Below are 17230 nucleotides of genomic sequence, written 5' to 3' on the forward strand. Positions count from 1 at the left end.
CCAATTCACGAAAATGGATAACCTTTCGATAGTGTTTCAATAGACTTATCAATTTTTCTGCTGAGGTCTGAATTTTTCGAATATATAAGCTCGAAGATGCAGGAGGATCAGCACACTTGTCGAGCCGATCAAATTCGCAATCGGTTTCAAAATGTTGAAGAAGTTTCTGTTGTGCTTCTTAGGTGAGTTTGAATTTTTTTATGTAGAAATAAAACCCTTTGATAATGTACAAACTAAAGTAATTTTTTGCTAGTTGATTTCTCCGAGAAATATTGTACTTTTATAAAAATATTCCATGGGTCATTTTGAGAATATTCGATTTTATACACACGGAATAAAACTTCGATTTGTAAATAAATCAGTCCTTACCAACTGATTATCTTTTTTAGTGGGGCTTTCTTTCGCCCGTCAAGACAGCCCAGCATGGAAAGAAAATACCGAATACACATATGAGGTTTACGGAAGATCCCTATCTAGCTTGAAAATTTCCGACAAATACACTGGAATTCTACTGAAAGCGAAATTCATCGTTCAAACACAGGATAACGGTAACCTCAGATGTAAGATCTCTAATCCTGAATATGCCGAAATTCAGTCTCATATGCCAGAAGGATGGATGTCGAATATCTCTGATAGCAAAGTTAGCTATCAGCCATTGGAAATATCTCAGAAACCCTTCGATGTTATACTGAAAAATGGAGTGGTCAAGGATCTCGTCATGGAACATGATGTAGAGCAATGGGAAGCCAATATCATCAAGAGTTTCGTCAGTCAGCTTCAGTTGGATACTAGAGCAGAAAATGTGAAACCTTGTGAGAACAACATTCTCCCGAAAGAGGGATCAAACAATGCTGTATTCAAAACTCTGGAAGATACCGTGACTGGTATTACTGAAACCAACTACGACATTCACCCAATGCCCGAGTATATGCTTCAATCCAAACCCTACTTGGCTCCTTACCCCCATCTAAAGGGAGATGGATCTATCATTGAGATCGTCAAAAACAAGAACTTCACTGGAGGACACGATTTGCCATCTTACTATTTCCGTTTTGGAAAAGCTGGTCATTACGAACCTCAAAGTAATAAAATGGGGCAACTCGTACATAGGAATTCCATGGGAAGGACAGTTATAACTGGAACACTCCAAAGATTCACCATTCAGTTCTCCGAAACCGTCAACGAAGTTATTCTCTCTGTCAAAGGTGTTGAACGTGGATCAGTCAACAGTATGATGAGAATAAAATTGGTGAATGCTGAACAGCAAAACAGCCAATTTCCAGAAATCTCAAGCCCAGTCCATGTTGGCAGCCTAGTTTACTCATACGAAAAACAAAAGAGCGGTAACAAAGTTACAGAGGGAAAAATGTACCGAGCCTCAGAATATCAATCAGGTTTCGAGAGTTCATCTGAATCTAGGGATCAATATTACAGCAACTTCCACAAAAGACACCCCAGATCTCTGGTTCGTCAGTATGACTCTGACAACTCCATTGAATCTCAAGAACAATGGACTGAACCCAAATCCCATTTGAGCGACTCTCCCAGATTCCCCCTATTGCCATACTTCGTTGGAAACAAGGGAGAATCCATTGTGAAATCACCAAAGATCAGAATCGTAGATTACGTTTACAGCATTTCTCAGGAAATTGGACAAGATATTGAGACTCCCCAAGAACTGCCTAAGAAACAAACTCTGTCCAAATATGCCATACTGACTGCAGTACTCCGTACAATGAATGAAGATGAACTTAAACAAGCTGCTCAAAGATTGTACACACAAGAAACCCAAGGACCCAAATACAATGCCTGGGTTGTTTTCAGGGACTCTATTGCTGAGACTGGTACTGGACCAGCTTTCATGGTCATCAAATATTTCATTGAATCTAAGAAAATACATGGAAACGAAGCTGCCATGGTTATTATAAGTATGGCGGAATCTACCAGAGTACCATCCGAAGAATATATCAGAGCATTCTATGAACTGGTCAAGAATCAACTCGAAAAACCAAATGACCACTCATCGTTGAATGAAACTATGCTTTTCACCTTTTCCAGTCTTGTTCATAAAGTATATGTTAATTCGGAATACTCACACAGAGAGTACCCAACTCATAGCTTTGGAAGATTCGATACTCAGTCAGGACAAGAATTCGTCAAGAATGAAGTTGTACCATACTTCACCAAGAGCTTACGAGATGCTGTCAAGGATGGAGACTCCCAGAAAATTTATGCATACATCCACGCATTGGGAGAAATTGGACATCCTGACATATTCAAATCATTCGAACCATATCTTGAAGGAAAAACACCTTGCTCCCAATTCCAAAGATTATTGATGGTCTTGTCATTATACAGAGTGTCTATCGTTGAACCCAAATTAGCGAGATCTGTGTTGTACCGCATCTATCAGAATATTGGTGAAACCACTGAAATCCGAGTTGCTTCAGTGTACATGTTAATGTATACATCACCCTCCGCAGAAATGCTCCAACGCATTGCTAAATACACTAAAATTGAATCCAACCACAGAGTGTGCGCAGCTGTTAAATCGGCTATACTGTCCGCTGCTCATTTGGAAGGAGATGATTTCGCCAGCTTGTAAGTTTTATATTATTATAAAAAAATACTTCTATATAACTGGCTTTTTTTCTTTTCAGGAGATCAGCCGCAGAGTCTGCTACTCACTTCCTCACCGAGAAAGACTTTGGAGTACAGGATTCTCAAGAGTTCTCATATAGTCAAGCTTTCCATAGCTGGGAATCTTACTACAAACACGTGCTTCAAACAGTTGTTTCCGAAGAATCCGGAATTCCATCATCTTTCTACTACAGCTTCAGCGGAAAAGGAAATGGTTTGAAATACAATTCGTTCAGTCTTCAATCTGTCGTTTCCGACATCCGCAACCTCTTCTACGTCTTGCAAAAACAAACAACATGGTACGACCAACAACAGAGCCAACAAAAATCTTCTCAACAATCAGAAAGTTGTTCATGGGGAAGTTACAATATTGCTCGCTTATTGAATTTCCAAACTCCTGAACTGGAACAGCTTGAAGGAGGTCTGTTCGTACATCTTGGTGAATTGAGAAAGCATTTTATCTTCAATAACCGTTCGATCGAGAGATTACCCCAAATTCTGGAAGAGGCTCTGAGAACCCTCGAAAACGGGAAAAACATTAAATACACAACTCTGATCAACAATGGTGATTGGGCACTCGCTTTCCCTACTGAAATTGGTATTCCATTCGTCGCAGCTCATGATTTGCCAATTCTCATCAATATCGAAGGATCAGTGAAAACCTCTTCTGAACCGAAAATTTCGTCCGGCAACAAACTGACTATTCCCGATACCGTTCAAATGGAAGCTAACTTGAAAATCACTCTTTCAGCTAAAGAAAGAGACGAGTTTGGATTCTTCGCTCCATTCAATCATCGTCAATACTCTGCAGGATACGACAAGAACGTTCAGGTGTATCTACCTGTCAGAGCCAAAGTAACAATCGACGTTAAGAGCAAAAATGTTGAATACGAAGTTGAACCTTTGGAAAATGAGGAAGAAGTTAAAGTATTCCATTTGAGCTCCTGGCCACACATTTCTGTATTCGACATACTCGATTTGAAATCTACTGTAAGGAGGAACACTCTTGAACAAGTTCACAGGCCTGTTCAGAAGAGATTCGAAGCAGTGTTCGGTGACAAAGCAGTAGGAATGGCTTTCCGTGTCAAATACGAAAATGATGACTCCCGTCTTAATATTCAATCTATGTTCAAAGGATTATACGAAGATAGAACCCAACATGAGTTCCTCGATGTTGAATACGTTCCTGAACTTTCCAAAAACAAGAAGCTGAAGGGAACATTCACTTACATGAGGGGCCAACAGAAAGAATACCAATCAATTGACAGGAAGACAATGTTGAACTATTTGGCTAAATTGCCAACTGATAAGAACGCCCGCGTTGCTGAACTCATGAAATATGCTCCATTTGGTATTAAGAATGCCGATGTTGATGTTTTTGATTCTAAAATTCAGTTTTCTGGAAATCAGAACGTTGATTACGTAGTATCCTGGGCATATGCAAGAAATCAGGAAAACTCGAAGTCTCGTATGTTGGCATACGTCCAAAAACAGAGCAAAATCTCAGGAAGCAAACCATTCCAAGCTGCTGCATGTGGTCAGTACGATAAGGCGAGATACTCTGGGCTTGACATGAACTACGTCATGAAGACAGATCTTACTTCCCACGCTTATGTAGATATTGCCTTCGACGATAAACTCCCAAGCGACAACCAAATTGAATTCCATGCCCAATTCAAGAGGAGTGATGCTCGTAAATCTTACCTGATGGAGCAACCTTCCTATCACAAATGTTACAATGAGATGCAACAAGGTAACAAACAACTCCTTGCCTGTGCAAATGTCACACAAATGGCAGGTCTCCTCGACTCAGTCGACATCAAGGTCAATTACCACAACATGCACTCAAAGGACATGCAGAACATTATGAGTTTCTGTCAGAAATACTTTGGCCGCGTAGAAGTTGAACATACAAGACAATCCAAACTCAAGCAAGGAGAATTCAATGCAAAGGTGCGATTCTCTCCCGATCTTCATTATGTGAATGCCACAGTTGCCAGCAAAGACGCCCAACTTCGTTTGAAAAACACTAAGGTCCACGAATGGGCACAGCGCGTGCTTGTTCTTCATCCAGTGTTCGATGCTATGGACCGTTTGGAAGGAAAATTATATGGACAAAAAACATACAAACGTAAGTGTTCTATTGATACGTGGTTTCTTAAATTTCATTACCTATTTGTTTTCGAAATATGAAATGAGAAAGATATGTTTTTTGTTATAGCAATTTGCACCATGGATAAGACCGCAGCATACTCTTTCGACGGAAGTGAATATCCCTTAACATTGAACAACTTCTGGACTGTTGTTTTACAATACATACCATTTAGATCATCTGACGACTCGCAAACTTCTGTTGAAGAACAACTCAAACACGAACTCGAGAATTACGTGATACTTGCTCGTCAAAGCAGCAAAGGATCAAACAACAAGGACGTTAAAATTGTGGTTTCCACCCCAGCAACTCAAGGAAGAATAGTTGAAGTCACCCTGAAACCAGCAAGTGGCAGTTACCCTCAAGTATACGTTGATGGCCAACAAATCAGTGTCAGGGAAAATGGAGATTCTGAAACTTATAAGAGCCAAGTATCCATCCTTGGTCTTCCAAACAGAGAAATCTACGTCAAGGTCCACAATGCCTTCTACGTTATTTATGACGGAACCCGTGTGAAGGTCACTTCTCTCAGCATGAATTTAAGGAACAGGATTCGTGGACTCTGTGGAACTTTCGATGGTCAGAAATCTGACGATTTTACAACCCCGAACAATTGTGTAGTTCGTGATCCTCAAGAATTCATCGCAAGCTACACCGTATTGAAAGAAGGCGAACACAACTCCCATATCATGGATCTCAAGAGTCGCTCACAGAAGAACCACTGCAGTTACAAGAGAGTTCCAATCTACGTCAATTACATCAGTCAAAATGAAGAATATACATCTTCAACCAGTACATCATGTACCAAATTCCAGACTCGCTACGTGGTTGAGAACGGGCAAATCTGTTTCACAATTAGACCTTTGACTGTTTGCAAACCTCATTGTAGAAAACAGGGATCCATTTACAAGGACATCGAAGTTCACTGTGTTCAAAGCCGAAATGTGGCATCTTTGTGGAAAACTCAGATCGACAATGGTGCAAGTCCTGACTTCAGCGAGAAATCAGTCACCAAAACTGTTCAATTAGAAATACCCCAAACATGTCAATCTTCTTGAATGGTTTGGGCTACTTTGTATAAATTATAAGGAGCATCCCAAAAATGAATAAAAATAAAGAATAAATAATCATTTCATGAATAATTTTTTTATTTTCCCAAAAAACTAATATTCAATTGATAATGGAATACATATGAATGTGAAATGGGTAGAAAATTTATAATTTTTTTCATATAAAAATAAAATTCAACTTTCTTTGTCTGCATATTCCACCTTCTGCCTTGCCCTGGCTAGTACACTCTGTAATTCTGTTGAACGCACGGTCTTGAACTGAAATAAAAAATCTCCTGTAATGAAACTTATTGTAATTACCATATTTCGTCAACTCACGCCGCTGAAGCTCTTTTGTAGATTCAATTGAGAAAATAATCTCCTTCCTTCTTTTTCCCCACAAATACTCTCCAAATCAGCTTTTGTGGCGGTGAATAACGAATGTCCATTAATACCCTCGAGTCTTTCGCGAATTTCAACTCCGAAACATTTCGCTTTCAACCATTCCTGCAAATCCATAGGGCTACTGTTTTGATTTATGAAGGATTCTTCCGTCTTTCTAATACCCATTTTTTTCTTGTTAGGATTTTGTAAGTTCAACTTTCTGAAAAGTTCCTCACGAATTCTTTCTCTGTCGTTTTCAGGTGATGCCCTTTGGTCCGGAAGAGATGCCTGTCTTTCTGTATTAATGAAACATGGCGGGGGTGGAGGCGGTGGAATGCTAGGACCTGAATGGGAAGCGTGAAGAAAGTGAGATTTTTTTAGTTATGTAGATTATTGTTAGAATAACTGATAATGTCTTTCGTTAGGTATGACTGGGAGCCACTGACATCATTGTAGTCTTTACGCTTCACTAATCCTGGAATAGTCAAAGCTTCGACTAGGTAAGAGCCTGCTCAGCGAGTCTAGTCCAACAATTATTCGTAAGTCTTGAATTGAAACATATATAACAAAGTTCTCTTCGAACGCGAAATTCGAATTTCCATTACTCAATGGCCAGTTGAGCTATGCCTACTATATTGCGGCGATAGATATTTCGAATTTCATAACGTTCATTATTAAAAATAATGAATCATAAGAGTGTGTGTTGAATAGTGTAATCTGTAATTATTTTTGTCGTGCAACCACTACTAAAAGGAACTTAATATGCGATACATCTGGCTCTTAGTCGAATTCCATCATCTTTAGCATTGTATAAGGACAACTTATACAATGCCTCTAGCATTTCCCTGCAAAATTTTCGGAGGACAAATAAGACACTTGACACTTCAATCTTACAACACAAAAGCCCCAAAGACGTACACAACATAAATGAAACACACAATTAAAACAACAGTTTTATATTCGATACAGAATCTTGAAAATAGGACATATTTTCGCGATGTAAATATGAATTAGCGATTATGCTCTTTTGAAAACTTCACTTTAGGTAAGACTTATCAATCATGGAATCAATATACAGCACCTAACATTTCTAAATTACATACATTGTATAAATATACTCTCTTTAATTCATTACCGAAGTCACATGTCCATTCTTCATATTTAATAAATTTAGTATATATGATCATATAGTTTTAAGACTAACTTTTGTGTCCTTAAATTATTCCCACATATATTAGGGAGAAAATTAACTGATAAAAACAAAACAAAATAGTCAACAACAGGAAGCAATTGCAAACATGGACAACAACATTCAGAAGTAGCGAAATTCTCCCTTTTTACCGATTCTTTCGTTTCTAACCCAGTCGGCAGATGTTGAAATTGATGGTGCTGCACTATGATTGGTAACCTTGCTCATCGTGAATTGATCAGAGGGTGAATCCTAGAGAAATTTTTAATATGTTAAAATAGGTTAATATTAGAAGTATCTTAACAACTATATCTAGTTGGTACAATTATACTCACAGCCCTGTTGGAGTTTTTACTGAAACTGCTGTTATGTGTGTATAATGGATTGCTAAAAACATCATTAGTGCCTTGATAACGACTGACTATGGTGTGAGGAACATATGCAACTTGTCCTCTACTGTTTCTGGCACGCCACCACTTCCTACTATCGTCTAATATCTGCGAGAGATATGGTTAATGAATAAATTCAATTAAGGTGAAACGTGAATTCGATTAATTATCTGACTAACCTCTAGGAATTCCCCACGAACAACAGTCATCTCTTTGTCATTGTTGGCAGTCCTGGGATAGGTCACTTGTACAATATGAGCCCCTTTGGCTTGAAGTTCATCCAAAAATAATTCTTGACTTCTCGTGAAACTCAATTCTTCCCCAGTTCTCTCAATGGAGTCAACGGAGATTTCGCTCCTTGTATCTCTGATAGGGGGTATTTCCCTTTGCGGTTCCCTTTTCGATTCTCTTTCAAGTGGAGGTTCATAGCCTCTATCAAACATGTTATCCTGATCGTAGTCATTGTATTCGGTACTGTATTGTGGTTCACTGTGCGACTCCCTGTAATGTTTTTCTTCAATTTCATCGCTGACAGGATATTCTGGAGACCATTTATCCATGAAAACTGGATGGTAAGGCGGAACGTGACTCTTCCATTGATCTCTAGGAATCAACCAAGCATTACCTAGCGAATGCCACAATTCTGTTTCTTTACTAGTAACACAATTCATGAGAAGATTTATGGCTTCTCTAGTCAAAAGTGGTGAAACAACTTTATGAGGCAGGTGTGCGTCGAAATAAGTATCATGCGCAGCTTCCACTATAAGAGCCAACGGCGTGAAAAGAAAATGAACCAATTCTGGAGCATTTGGATCGTGTATATGAGCCTTTAGTTTCGCTAGCAAGTTGAATGAGAGCTTGAACTTTTGGAAGATATCAATAAACTCTCTCTCTGGTGGTGGTTTTGTCCTCATGGTCAACATGCCATCTCCCATGTCCCTCTTCTTAGATTTTCTATTTCTTCTTCTTCTCTCAAGCTCTCTAGCAGCTGCGGCGGCGTGTTGAAGTCTCGCTATGAACTTTTCGATATCGTCAAAACAGTGATTTAAAATGGTGACGTCTCTTTCGTATTTTTCGCTTGCTGTGGAGCTAGCATCATCGTTGACTTGCTCGGAATCTGATCCTACATAGTCGCGTTGATGATCGCGTACGGGGTTGATTATGTTTGGAGGACTTTTGAGCGAGGGCGGAGGGACATTTGATCTCCTACTTTTCGTTATGGACTTTCCCAATCGGACTTGCTTCAAATCTTCTACGAGATCCTGAGCTGAGATACTTTGGCACTGAAATCAAATATTTTTTAGTGCACTTTGCTTGACTTATTAGACGAGCGACTCACCTGGAAAATGTGCATTTCTGGCGGATGTGTCTGATTTGAGTCCGCCACTATGAAAACCAGAATGTTGTTGTACATCTCCATAGGGTCGTGACTAGTAAAGGCAGTAGGTTCTTGAATCGAATTAACTGGAAACCTCTCCATGATGGTCTGGAAAATATTTAGTTGTTCAGATTATTGTGAGGGGGGAAGGTATATAAATGAAAGGGCGTAGACTAAAAATTATTTTCCACGCCACTTAGATTATCGGACTCACTTGGATGATGACTCTTACTTTCACAACAAACAGGAATTGATGAAATGAAGAAATACATGATGTTCACTCACCCCTGTCTCATAGTCCATGATGAGAACCCAGGAGCGGTCCAGGCACAGTTGCATTTTCTGCGACCAAATCCCGTTGGTTTTCTCCAGTTGAAGTAATCTTCTCATACCATCTGCTGGGTAGATGATTCCAGTTTCTTTGGTTACAGTGAACGTCGCTAAATGTTCCATTATATGGGTGGGTTTTTCGACCCCCTCCGCCGTCCTTTCCTCGCGATCCATGTCTTCAGGAAATTCTGAACGGTACGCCATTATTGAAAAATTTCGTGCATCAATAGATAAACGCTATTAAATCTTCATCATCGTGAGTAAACTGAAAAAAAATCGTTTGAAATTTTAAATGAAGGTTCATTATTTCAAAAGCTCGAGGCCTGTACATTCACTGTCACTAAATTATCCGGGCATTTCATATTCGTAATATGTAATTTTATCCCTTGATATAACTCGTTGAGCTGAACTCTGACAGAAAAGAATAACATAATGAAATGTATCAAATTTGTAACATCAATCTGAATATTCTGTAGGGCTTGTCTAGCATTTCAATTTGAATCAGGCTATAATTAAGGCAATGCCACAATAATATATTATACCCTAACACCTGGCAAGTGTTCAGAACGAATAATATGCAAGATTGAATTGTTATCTTTATCAGAAATGAAATAAGGAAATGCAGATTAATATTCACAGGTTAACAACCCAAAAGTGCGAAATATTGACAAGATTTTATATTTTCAAGATAATTAACAGTTCACAATACCTTTAATTATGACTTATGCACTTTGAGGGGATATTGGGTTGCAATATCTAATTTCTTTTAATATTTTATGTCGCATTCAATAAAGATCGTAAATTTTGGAAAACGGGTTCATTTCCTCGTGGGCGGATTAATGGTCTGATATTGCTTACATTATTATTCAGGTGCTTCAACGGAAATAGGAAAACTATTATTTGAATCTCGAGCACATAGAAACATTATCGAACCCTAGATCAATCAATTTTATCAGGTTCCTCAACAATGCAATCAGTTGTTGCGCAGTAATTCTCCCTCTACCAACAGTTGGAAAAGAATGAATAATTATTCTGCTCTTTCTCCAACTAAACAAAATGCATAATTTTATTGAAACTTATGGCAAAATGAAAGGAAGTAACCTCACAAAAAAGAATGATTTACGGAGGAATGCCGAATCTAGTTATCGAAATATGAAGCAGCAAATTACGAAACCAATTATAATCTAATTTTCGCCGCTAATTAAAAAAACGTTAAAAGGAAAAGTGTGATTTCCTTCAATAACTTTCGATATACCTTCTGGTTACTTCACATCGGAATTTCGAATCAACACTGGAATGGTATCAAATTTTTTCATATTTTTCAGATCTGCCATACCCGTGTGGAACAAATTTTGAGAATTTGAACTCCGAGATAGTGGGCAAATAGTAAAACTACAAATCAAGCTAATTGAGTAGGAAGTAATAGCAATATAACCGAGAATCAGGTTCATTTCTGTTCAATAGTCCAAGTGTTAGGGTAAATTTATTTCCTGCCTTCGAGTTGCGGTAAACAAAAGCTTAATAAAATATAAAATAAAATATAACTTCTCTCTATACTTTGTTGGGCATTTGGCTACCTCAAGAGTCATAGTTATAAAAAGTAACTATGACTCTCCTCAGCCCTAAGGTAGCCAAATGCCAACAAATGTAACTACTCTCTATACTTTGATGGGCAATGTAACTATGACACTCCTTAATAAGGTAGCCAAATGCCCAACAAAAGCAGAGAGTCATAGTTATATCTTATTGGGCCCAATAAATATAGAGGCATTTGGCCACTCCCGATTAAGAATTCAAGAATTTGGGGACAAAGATTGAAGACTCTATAATATTTGTTTGGGGATTGAATAGACCCTTTCAGAACTATTTCTGAGTATACTCAGATAGTATGCCATCGCCATCGTAAATAATAGAGGGAAAAAATGTGCCGGGAATAACATAAGGAACATTTGTTACTACAGGTATAAGGGTAGTAGTGCGTCTGTACCTTAACAGCAAAGTACGTGATTTTGTGAGAGGGATAAAATTCTACCTTTTAACAAGCATGATACACACAGTTTCTATTTTTCTTCTAGAAGTTAGAATATCCTAGGTGAAAGTAGGTGGAAATATCTCGTTTTATACACCTACAGAAATTATCAATTATCAGAAATTCAAATTGTCCGGCTGCTTTTATCTTTTAGTTTCATCATGCTGAAACAATGGTTTATTCCATCCATCCATCCTGCATTCTTTCCATTTTTTATAAATTATCTTTTATCTTGAGATCATGAGTGCGGAATATATGATGTTTTCGTCAAAAATCGATGAATAAATTGAAGTTGCGTTTGTTAATGTAGAATTATTCCGATATTGCAATTACAGAATTCAAATACGTTATAAAGATTCTATTCAGCGAATGTATAAATTATCAACAGATGTAGGTAGAATCAACAGACAGCATAAGAATTTTGAGGCAAATCTACACATTGCTTATTCGATGTGAAATCGTAATATAATGAAGCAATAGATGATGAATAAAAACATAATGATGGTGCCAAATGAAAATTTCGTTGCATATGACTACCATCTCAGCCTTTTCTGAATACATATATATATAAGCAAATAAGCTTATGCATAACCCATAATTGACTTCATTCTGGTCATTATTTTTCTGGCCATAGATTTCATTAATTATAAATTCTGAGTTTGCTTATGATAATGCGTGGCTAGCCACACCTTACTCTATGTGATGGAATGCAAGGAATGTAACATTGCATTCAGCTCCATGTACCTACTTTTTGTTTCTTATTGTTTTTGTTTATTCGGGGTGATTATCTTTACTTTTATATAGCCATATGAAAAGGCAAAGAATCAAACAAATTGGGATTAGAGAAAATAATTTTTTTTTATGAAATGTTTGTCACAAAATTACTGTTATCGCCTCATTCGAAGGTAAAATATTGGAAAATTTCAATATTTTGTCATCGAAAAAGGGGTGGAACAAAGATCTCTCCTCTCTGATTCCTATTTTAACAAGGAATGACAATGAAAATTTATGGTAGATATCAGATGAGAAAACGGAAAGATTATTTATCATCGTCACTTTTCAAGTGGAACATCTTCATTATTGGCAAAACATAAAAAACTTCTAGTCTAAGTAAACCAGAATACGTAGAAGCCACCGTGGCCATCACCATTTGGTGTCTACCAAACTAGCATCGATATTCCAACCGGTCAAAGAGTTATTTGCGGAAATAGCGAAAATTTCGACATACCTATTTTCCACAAATCCACTTAAGTCTAAACACTTCGCACGTAACGTCCCTCAAACGCGAAATTCTTAAACGGGATTATATTGGAAAAGGAAAACACTATCAGTGCCTCGAATGAATATTTAACAACACAACTGTATTGTACACAAGTAGTCGAGTTGGTTGAACTGAACCAAAACTGATAGATAGTGGATAATACCTATTTTACCTGTCTCAAACCTGTATCTGAGTGAGATATACCCACTGGAGCATGCGCGTTATGAACGAAATGAAAGGTGTTAAAACAGTGTGCTCAGTTGTAAAGAAGGCATAGGCGTACAATGTGGGAGGAACGAATGAATCATGTGCATTCTGAATATCTTTGACGATGTATTATCCAAATTTTTTTTTGCTTGGTATATACTTGTTGAGCCTGATCTTCTAGCTATAAAATTCGAGTGTTCGAAAAGATACCTGACAACTAACTTCATTAAAATAGAAAAATTTGTTTGGGCAATGAATATTTAGGAATTCATTATTTCATTGACACCTCCGCCATTTCTAATGGGTGATTCCCATCGGTGTAAAATTGAAAAAAAAAATTTCTTCTAGGCTTATCGACGATGTCAGTTATTATATTGAGTCTATAAGAAAGTCGATGCCAAATTAATGTCTGAACGCTTTATTCGGGAGCATTTATACATATTTTCATCAGCTTAAATCAAAATATAAATATGTAAAATTCCATTAAAACTTTTCACTTCCATTGTCAAATCTCAATTCAATTTCAGCTATACTTGACTCTTCTCTTGATGTTGTGGCTACCATATAAGGCCATTTTTTTCTTGTGGACTTTTCTATGTTTCGCCAAGTGATCAGATCTTGCGAATGCTTTCTCGCATAGGTCGCACTTATAAGGTTTAATTCCAGAGTGTGATCTCTTATGTCTGGCAAGTTCATCGGACCTAGAAAATCTCCATTTGCAGTTCATCCAGTTACATGCGAAGGGTTTTTCACCAGAATGCCTCCGTAAATGAGCCTTCAGATGAGATAATTTTGTATAGAATTTATTACAATTGCTGATCGGACAAGGAAAGCAGTTGGTGTCTTCCGAGTTTATCTGAGCGTAATCGTGGTTGAGCAGTGCTGTATTCTTCTTCGGCAAGGACTTCACCTCTTCAGTCTTCATTTTCTTCAGATTCAAACTGTCGGTTCTGTAGCAGCTCTCGTACAGGAGAGATCTTCTCCTCCTATTTTTTTCGTCTTTAATGTGGGGAAACATCTCAAAAATAGGTAGTGCCTGAGCAGTGCCTGTTTCCTTGGATGGCTGCTTTATGAAAGATTCAGCTGGTACATCGCCTTCCAACAGTTCCAAGTGATTATTTTCGAATAGATCCTCTACTCTCGAATTGAAATCTTTCAGTCCCAAATCCATCACAGTTTGGTTTATTAAGTTATCCAACTCGGGACTAAGAACACTTTCCGTATTCGAATCAAGACAATCATTATACAAATCCAAATCTACACCGAGAACTGAGATATTACCATGAAAGAAACTGGAGTTGTTTTCATCAGAATCCGATGAGGTGGTTGAGTTGGGCAGGAATGTTTTGTCATGTCGGTTATCTGAAATTTCGTGCAAATTTGGCAAAAAAGCATCGTTTTGAGCATCTATTATTTGAATGAAGTTATCTATGCAGAAATTGCTTTCGTTTATATCTTCATATTGGAATCTGAGTGTGTTTGCGTTTTCCAATATTATAAATTCGCTCAATGTATCTCCTCCAAAATCGTTGAAAATATCCTTGGTTGCTGTTGTGTGATCTTCTGCTGGTGATGATAAGTTGGATAAAGATGATAGGTCAATGTTTCCATAATTAACCTCCTTGAATTCCCCAGGTGACATCTCCGACCTGCGAATGAAATAAGAGTAAATTTGAAAGTCATTGAAATAGGTCAGGGAATTTATCCGCCAAAATTGTTAAGAAATGACTGCAATTCTTTAGTCAGCCTATGGTGAGAAGCATCACATATTTTTTCATTTCACTCCGTTGAAAATGATTCCAAAACAAGGCGATTGTGTTTCATAATATGTAGTGAAGTCGATTTTGCAAGTGTGAAATGCTTTTCGCCAGACATAAAATAGAGTATAGTAACGGATTGTGGAAAATGGATCTACTGAGATAACCGAAAGGAGAGAAAATCATGAGTTATACCTGAACGTGGCTCTGCATAGACAGCCAAACAGGATGTTCATGAAAAATAACTGATGTTCTCCTAATAATAATACCTTCTACATGCGGCTTTGCTCGCTTTGAATTTTTCAACGCGTTAGACCTTTCTTGAATTAAATTTTGAATACTTATGAATGGTAATAACAAAGATACAATTTCAGGATTTTCTAAAGTTGACAATCACATTTGTGGGTGGAGCGTGATTTACCTATTATAAAAGTCCATAAATGGTTCTAAATTTTGATTCAAAACGTAAATTTTTATATAATGATATCATTACTTTATAACTTTCCTTATAAAAATATGATACCATTAAATAAACATGGGTTGAAAAAAGTTCATAATAAATCATTGTTTCCATCTGAAATTCTTATTACGAATCATAATGTATTGCAGAAATGAGGTGAATTTCGAATATGAAACATTTCAAGCAGAACGCACAAGAAAAAGCCTTTTTTTACGTAATAAGCAACAAAATCTTTTAATTTCATGTTGAATTCTTTAAACATTGGTGAAATCATAATCAGATATAATAACCAGAGTATGATTTTTCCTGTCGAAGATTTCTATTTGTTGAGAATTATATTATTTTGACTTGCCTATAGTTTTTGTCCAGAATTTTTGTGGGAATAGAAGCCCCTCGTCAGCTTATCACAGAGCTCAGAATAAATTGAATGCATTTGTTTTTCTATCAGTCAGCACTAAAAATGATTGTTCGACATGATTTTAACATTTATCTCAACATTATTCATTGAATACCATTGTCAATGGCACAAGTGATACAAGATGAACGTCTAGATAAATCTACTACAGAATCAAATTAGGGGGGAATGGTTTTGCATTGCTTTCTACAGGAAGACGTGGGAGTTCAGATTAAACTGAACAGTTACCATTCAGATGCTTTTTCGGATTTCAAAATTTTTCACATTTTAGCTGCACTATTATATAAAGACAACTATCTAGTGAAAAAATTCAATTTTTTGGGAAAAACACCTAAGGAATAAGAACTCTAAATTCTTCTTCACAAACGAACAATTTTTGAACTTGTCATGGCAATGTTGAAAAAAATGATGCTCGAAAAACACTATAGACTTACGTGAATTTTCACTTGATGAAAACCTCTTATTCAAGCTTCGACAGCGCACCAACAGCACATGGTAGAAGTCGTCAAGTCGCTCAATTAACTGATAATACTTGAATGGATCGCTTCGGCTCCATTTATAACATTAGGACCAATACCCAAGGGACCTTTTCTGGAATTGTATGATTTAACATCGGTGGTGTCACTTGCTGCTTAGCACAAGTTTGTTTTCTGTATATCCGATATAATGTTTCGTCCCTCGAGGATGATTGTGAATTTTCAGAATCTCAATTAACCAGAGCCTCCAAAACATCAGCTCTTATCTATCCGTTGTATATAATATGCAAGATGATGAATCTATTACTTTTTCCATCAATCTTTTCTGATATAATTTTTGCGCCCTTGTTCCTATATAAGAACGAGAGCGTTATTATTTTGTTCAATTGCCTGTTACTTTCTATTTTTGAAGGGAAATGTTCTCGAATGATTTGGTTGAACTCAATGATGAACAAAACATAGGCAAAACAAAATCATCTGGCCCTCAGGAAACCCTGAAAAAGCATAAAAAGTCACTGCTCCCTTTTTTCTGTCATAATTACTAAGGATAGATACAAAATCATAATACTTTTACTCAGTACACGAACGCACCTCCCAGCCCATTGTGCACGATGAGATCGATTTTCGAACTCATTTCATTTTTATTTATTTTTCTGCCCATAAGTTCCACAGCATATTCCCAGGAGACGGAAATAAGGTTCAACAATCAACATATCCAGCCCTTTCGGTCCCTATTGAATTTCAGCTGTTCTGGTAATGCTGATCATTCGTAGAATCGCTTTAGTTCAATATTTCTGAAAATGCTATCTTCTGTTATCAACGTTTAAAATTAAAAAGAGGAATCTTCATGCCATTTAAAATGCAAGAATGCGCATTTTATCGACTTTACATTCAGCGAGGCATTGCGATGTTTTTCCCGAGTTAATGAAGCTGGTGCTGTTTTTCATTTTAAGTTCTTATCGAATATCTCATTTTTTCGGATTTCCTCTTATTATAAAATGTATATTTGAATATTGTCTAGCGCACATTTCAGAGGAAGAATTCCATACATATCTCGTATTAAAGCTGAAGTACGTCAGCATATAGATAATCATGAGTTCGTTATCGGAGATAC

General features: G+C 37.1%; 3 protein-coding genes and 1 long non-coding RNA gene across 8 annotated transcripts; 2 read left to right on the forward strand and 2 right to left on the reverse strand.

The window, feature by feature from the left end:
• The first annotated feature begins 27 nt into the window (after positions 1-27).
• On the forward strand, positions 28-5931 carry LOC123321757 (vitellogenin-like). The gene is made up of 4 exons (XM_044909499.1): positions 28-182; positions 390-2601; positions 2661-4771; positions 4862-5931. Exons 1-4 carry the CDS (start codon positions 152-154, stop codon positions 5848-5850), a joined length of 5343 nt encoding a protein of 1780 aa, XP_044765434.1. The 5' UTR covers positions 28-151; the 3' UTR covers positions 5851-5931.
• LOC123321768 (epidermal growth factor receptor kinase substrate 8-like) lies at positions 5923-12975 on the reverse strand. Of its 3 annotated transcripts, none has more exons than XM_044909518.1 (8): positions 12769-12975; positions 9467-9776; positions 9143-9289; positions 7983-9086; positions 7750-7911; positions 7567-7666; positions 6181-6569; positions 5923-6120 (listed from the first exon to the last, which is right to left on the reverse strand). In XM_044909518.1, the coding sequence occupies exons 2-8, from the start codon at positions 9713-9715 to the stop codon at positions 6037-6039; spliced, it is 2235 nt and encodes a 744-aa protein (XP_044765453.1). In that variant the 5' UTR covers positions 9716-9776; positions 12769-12975; the 3' UTR covers positions 5923-6036. The 3 variants fall into 3 exon arrangements, with proteins under 3 accessions (XP_044765453.1, XP_044765455.1, XP_044765456.1); XM_044909520.1 differs by lacking the exon at positions 12769-12975 and adding an exon at positions 10370-10494; XM_044909521.1 differs by lacking the exon at positions 12769-12975 and adding an exon at positions 10221-10363.
• LOC123321821 lies at positions 6454-7522 on the forward strand. The gene is made up of 2 exons (XR_006538944.1): positions 6454-6591; positions 6651-7522. It is a non-coding gene; the product is annotated as an uncharacterized LOC123321821 (long non-coding RNA).
• Positions 12976-13410: 435 nt separating the features above from the next.
• On the reverse strand, positions 13411-16430 carry LOC123321781 (zinc finger protein 420-like). 3 transcript variants are annotated; one of them, XM_044909545.1, is made up of 3 exons: positions 16075-16430; positions 15578-15679; positions 13411-14657 (listed from the first exon to the last, which is right to left on the reverse strand). In XM_044909545.1, exon 3 carries the CDS (start codon positions 14648-14650, stop codon positions 13532-13534), a length of 1119 nt encoding a protein of 372 aa, XP_044765480.1. In that variant the 5' UTR covers positions 14651-14657; positions 15578-15679; positions 16075-16430; the 3' UTR covers positions 13411-13531. The 3 variants fall into 3 exon arrangements, with proteins under 3 accessions (XP_044765480.1, XP_044765478.1, XP_044765479.1); XM_044909543.1 differs by lacking the exon at positions 15578-15679 and having other exon boundaries at positions 16075-16427; XM_044909544.1 differs by lacking the exon at positions 16075-16430 and having other exon boundaries at positions 15578-16001.
• Between the last annotated feature and the right edge of the window lie 800 nt (positions 16431-17230).

The sequence above is a fragment of the Coccinella septempunctata genome, chromosome X (genome assembly GCF_907165205.1).
Source record: "Coccinella septempunctata chromosome X, icCocSept1.1, whole genome shotgun sequence".
NCBI classification, from domain to species: domain Eukaryota; kingdom Metazoa; phylum Arthropoda; class Insecta; order Coleoptera; family Coccinellidae; genus Coccinella; species Coccinella septempunctata.

Bases quoted from the DNA above. Each gene is read 5' to 3' on its own strand.
- LOC123321757 (XM_044909499.1), top strand. From the start codon at position 152: ATGTTGAAGAAGTTTCTGTTGTGCTTCTTAG. The intron at 183-389 runs GTGAGTTTGAAT...TATCTTTTTTAG, and splicing joins GTTTCTGTTGTGCTTCTTAG to TGGGGCTTTCTTTCGCCCGT. The intron at 4,772-4,861 runs GTAAGTGTTCTA...TTTTTGTTATAG, and splicing joins TGGACAAAAAACATACAAAC to CAATTTGCACCATGGATAAG.
- LOC123321768 (XM_044909518.1), bottom strand. From the start codon at position 9,715: ATGGCGTACCGTTCAGAATTTCCTGAAGACATGGATCGCGAGGAAAGG. The intron at 7,912-7,982 runs GTTAGTCAGATA...TATCTCTCGCAG, and splicing joins TTCGTGGGGAATTCCTAGAG to ATATTAGACGATAGTAGGAA. The intron at 6,121-6,180 runs GTGAGTTGACGA...TTTTTATTTCAG, and splicing joins TACAAAAGAGCTTCAGCGGC to TTCAAGACCGTGCGTTCAAC.
- LOC123321781 (XM_044909545.1), bottom strand. From the start codon at position 14,650: ATGTCACCTGGGGAATTCAAGGAGGTTAATTATGGAAACATTGACCTA.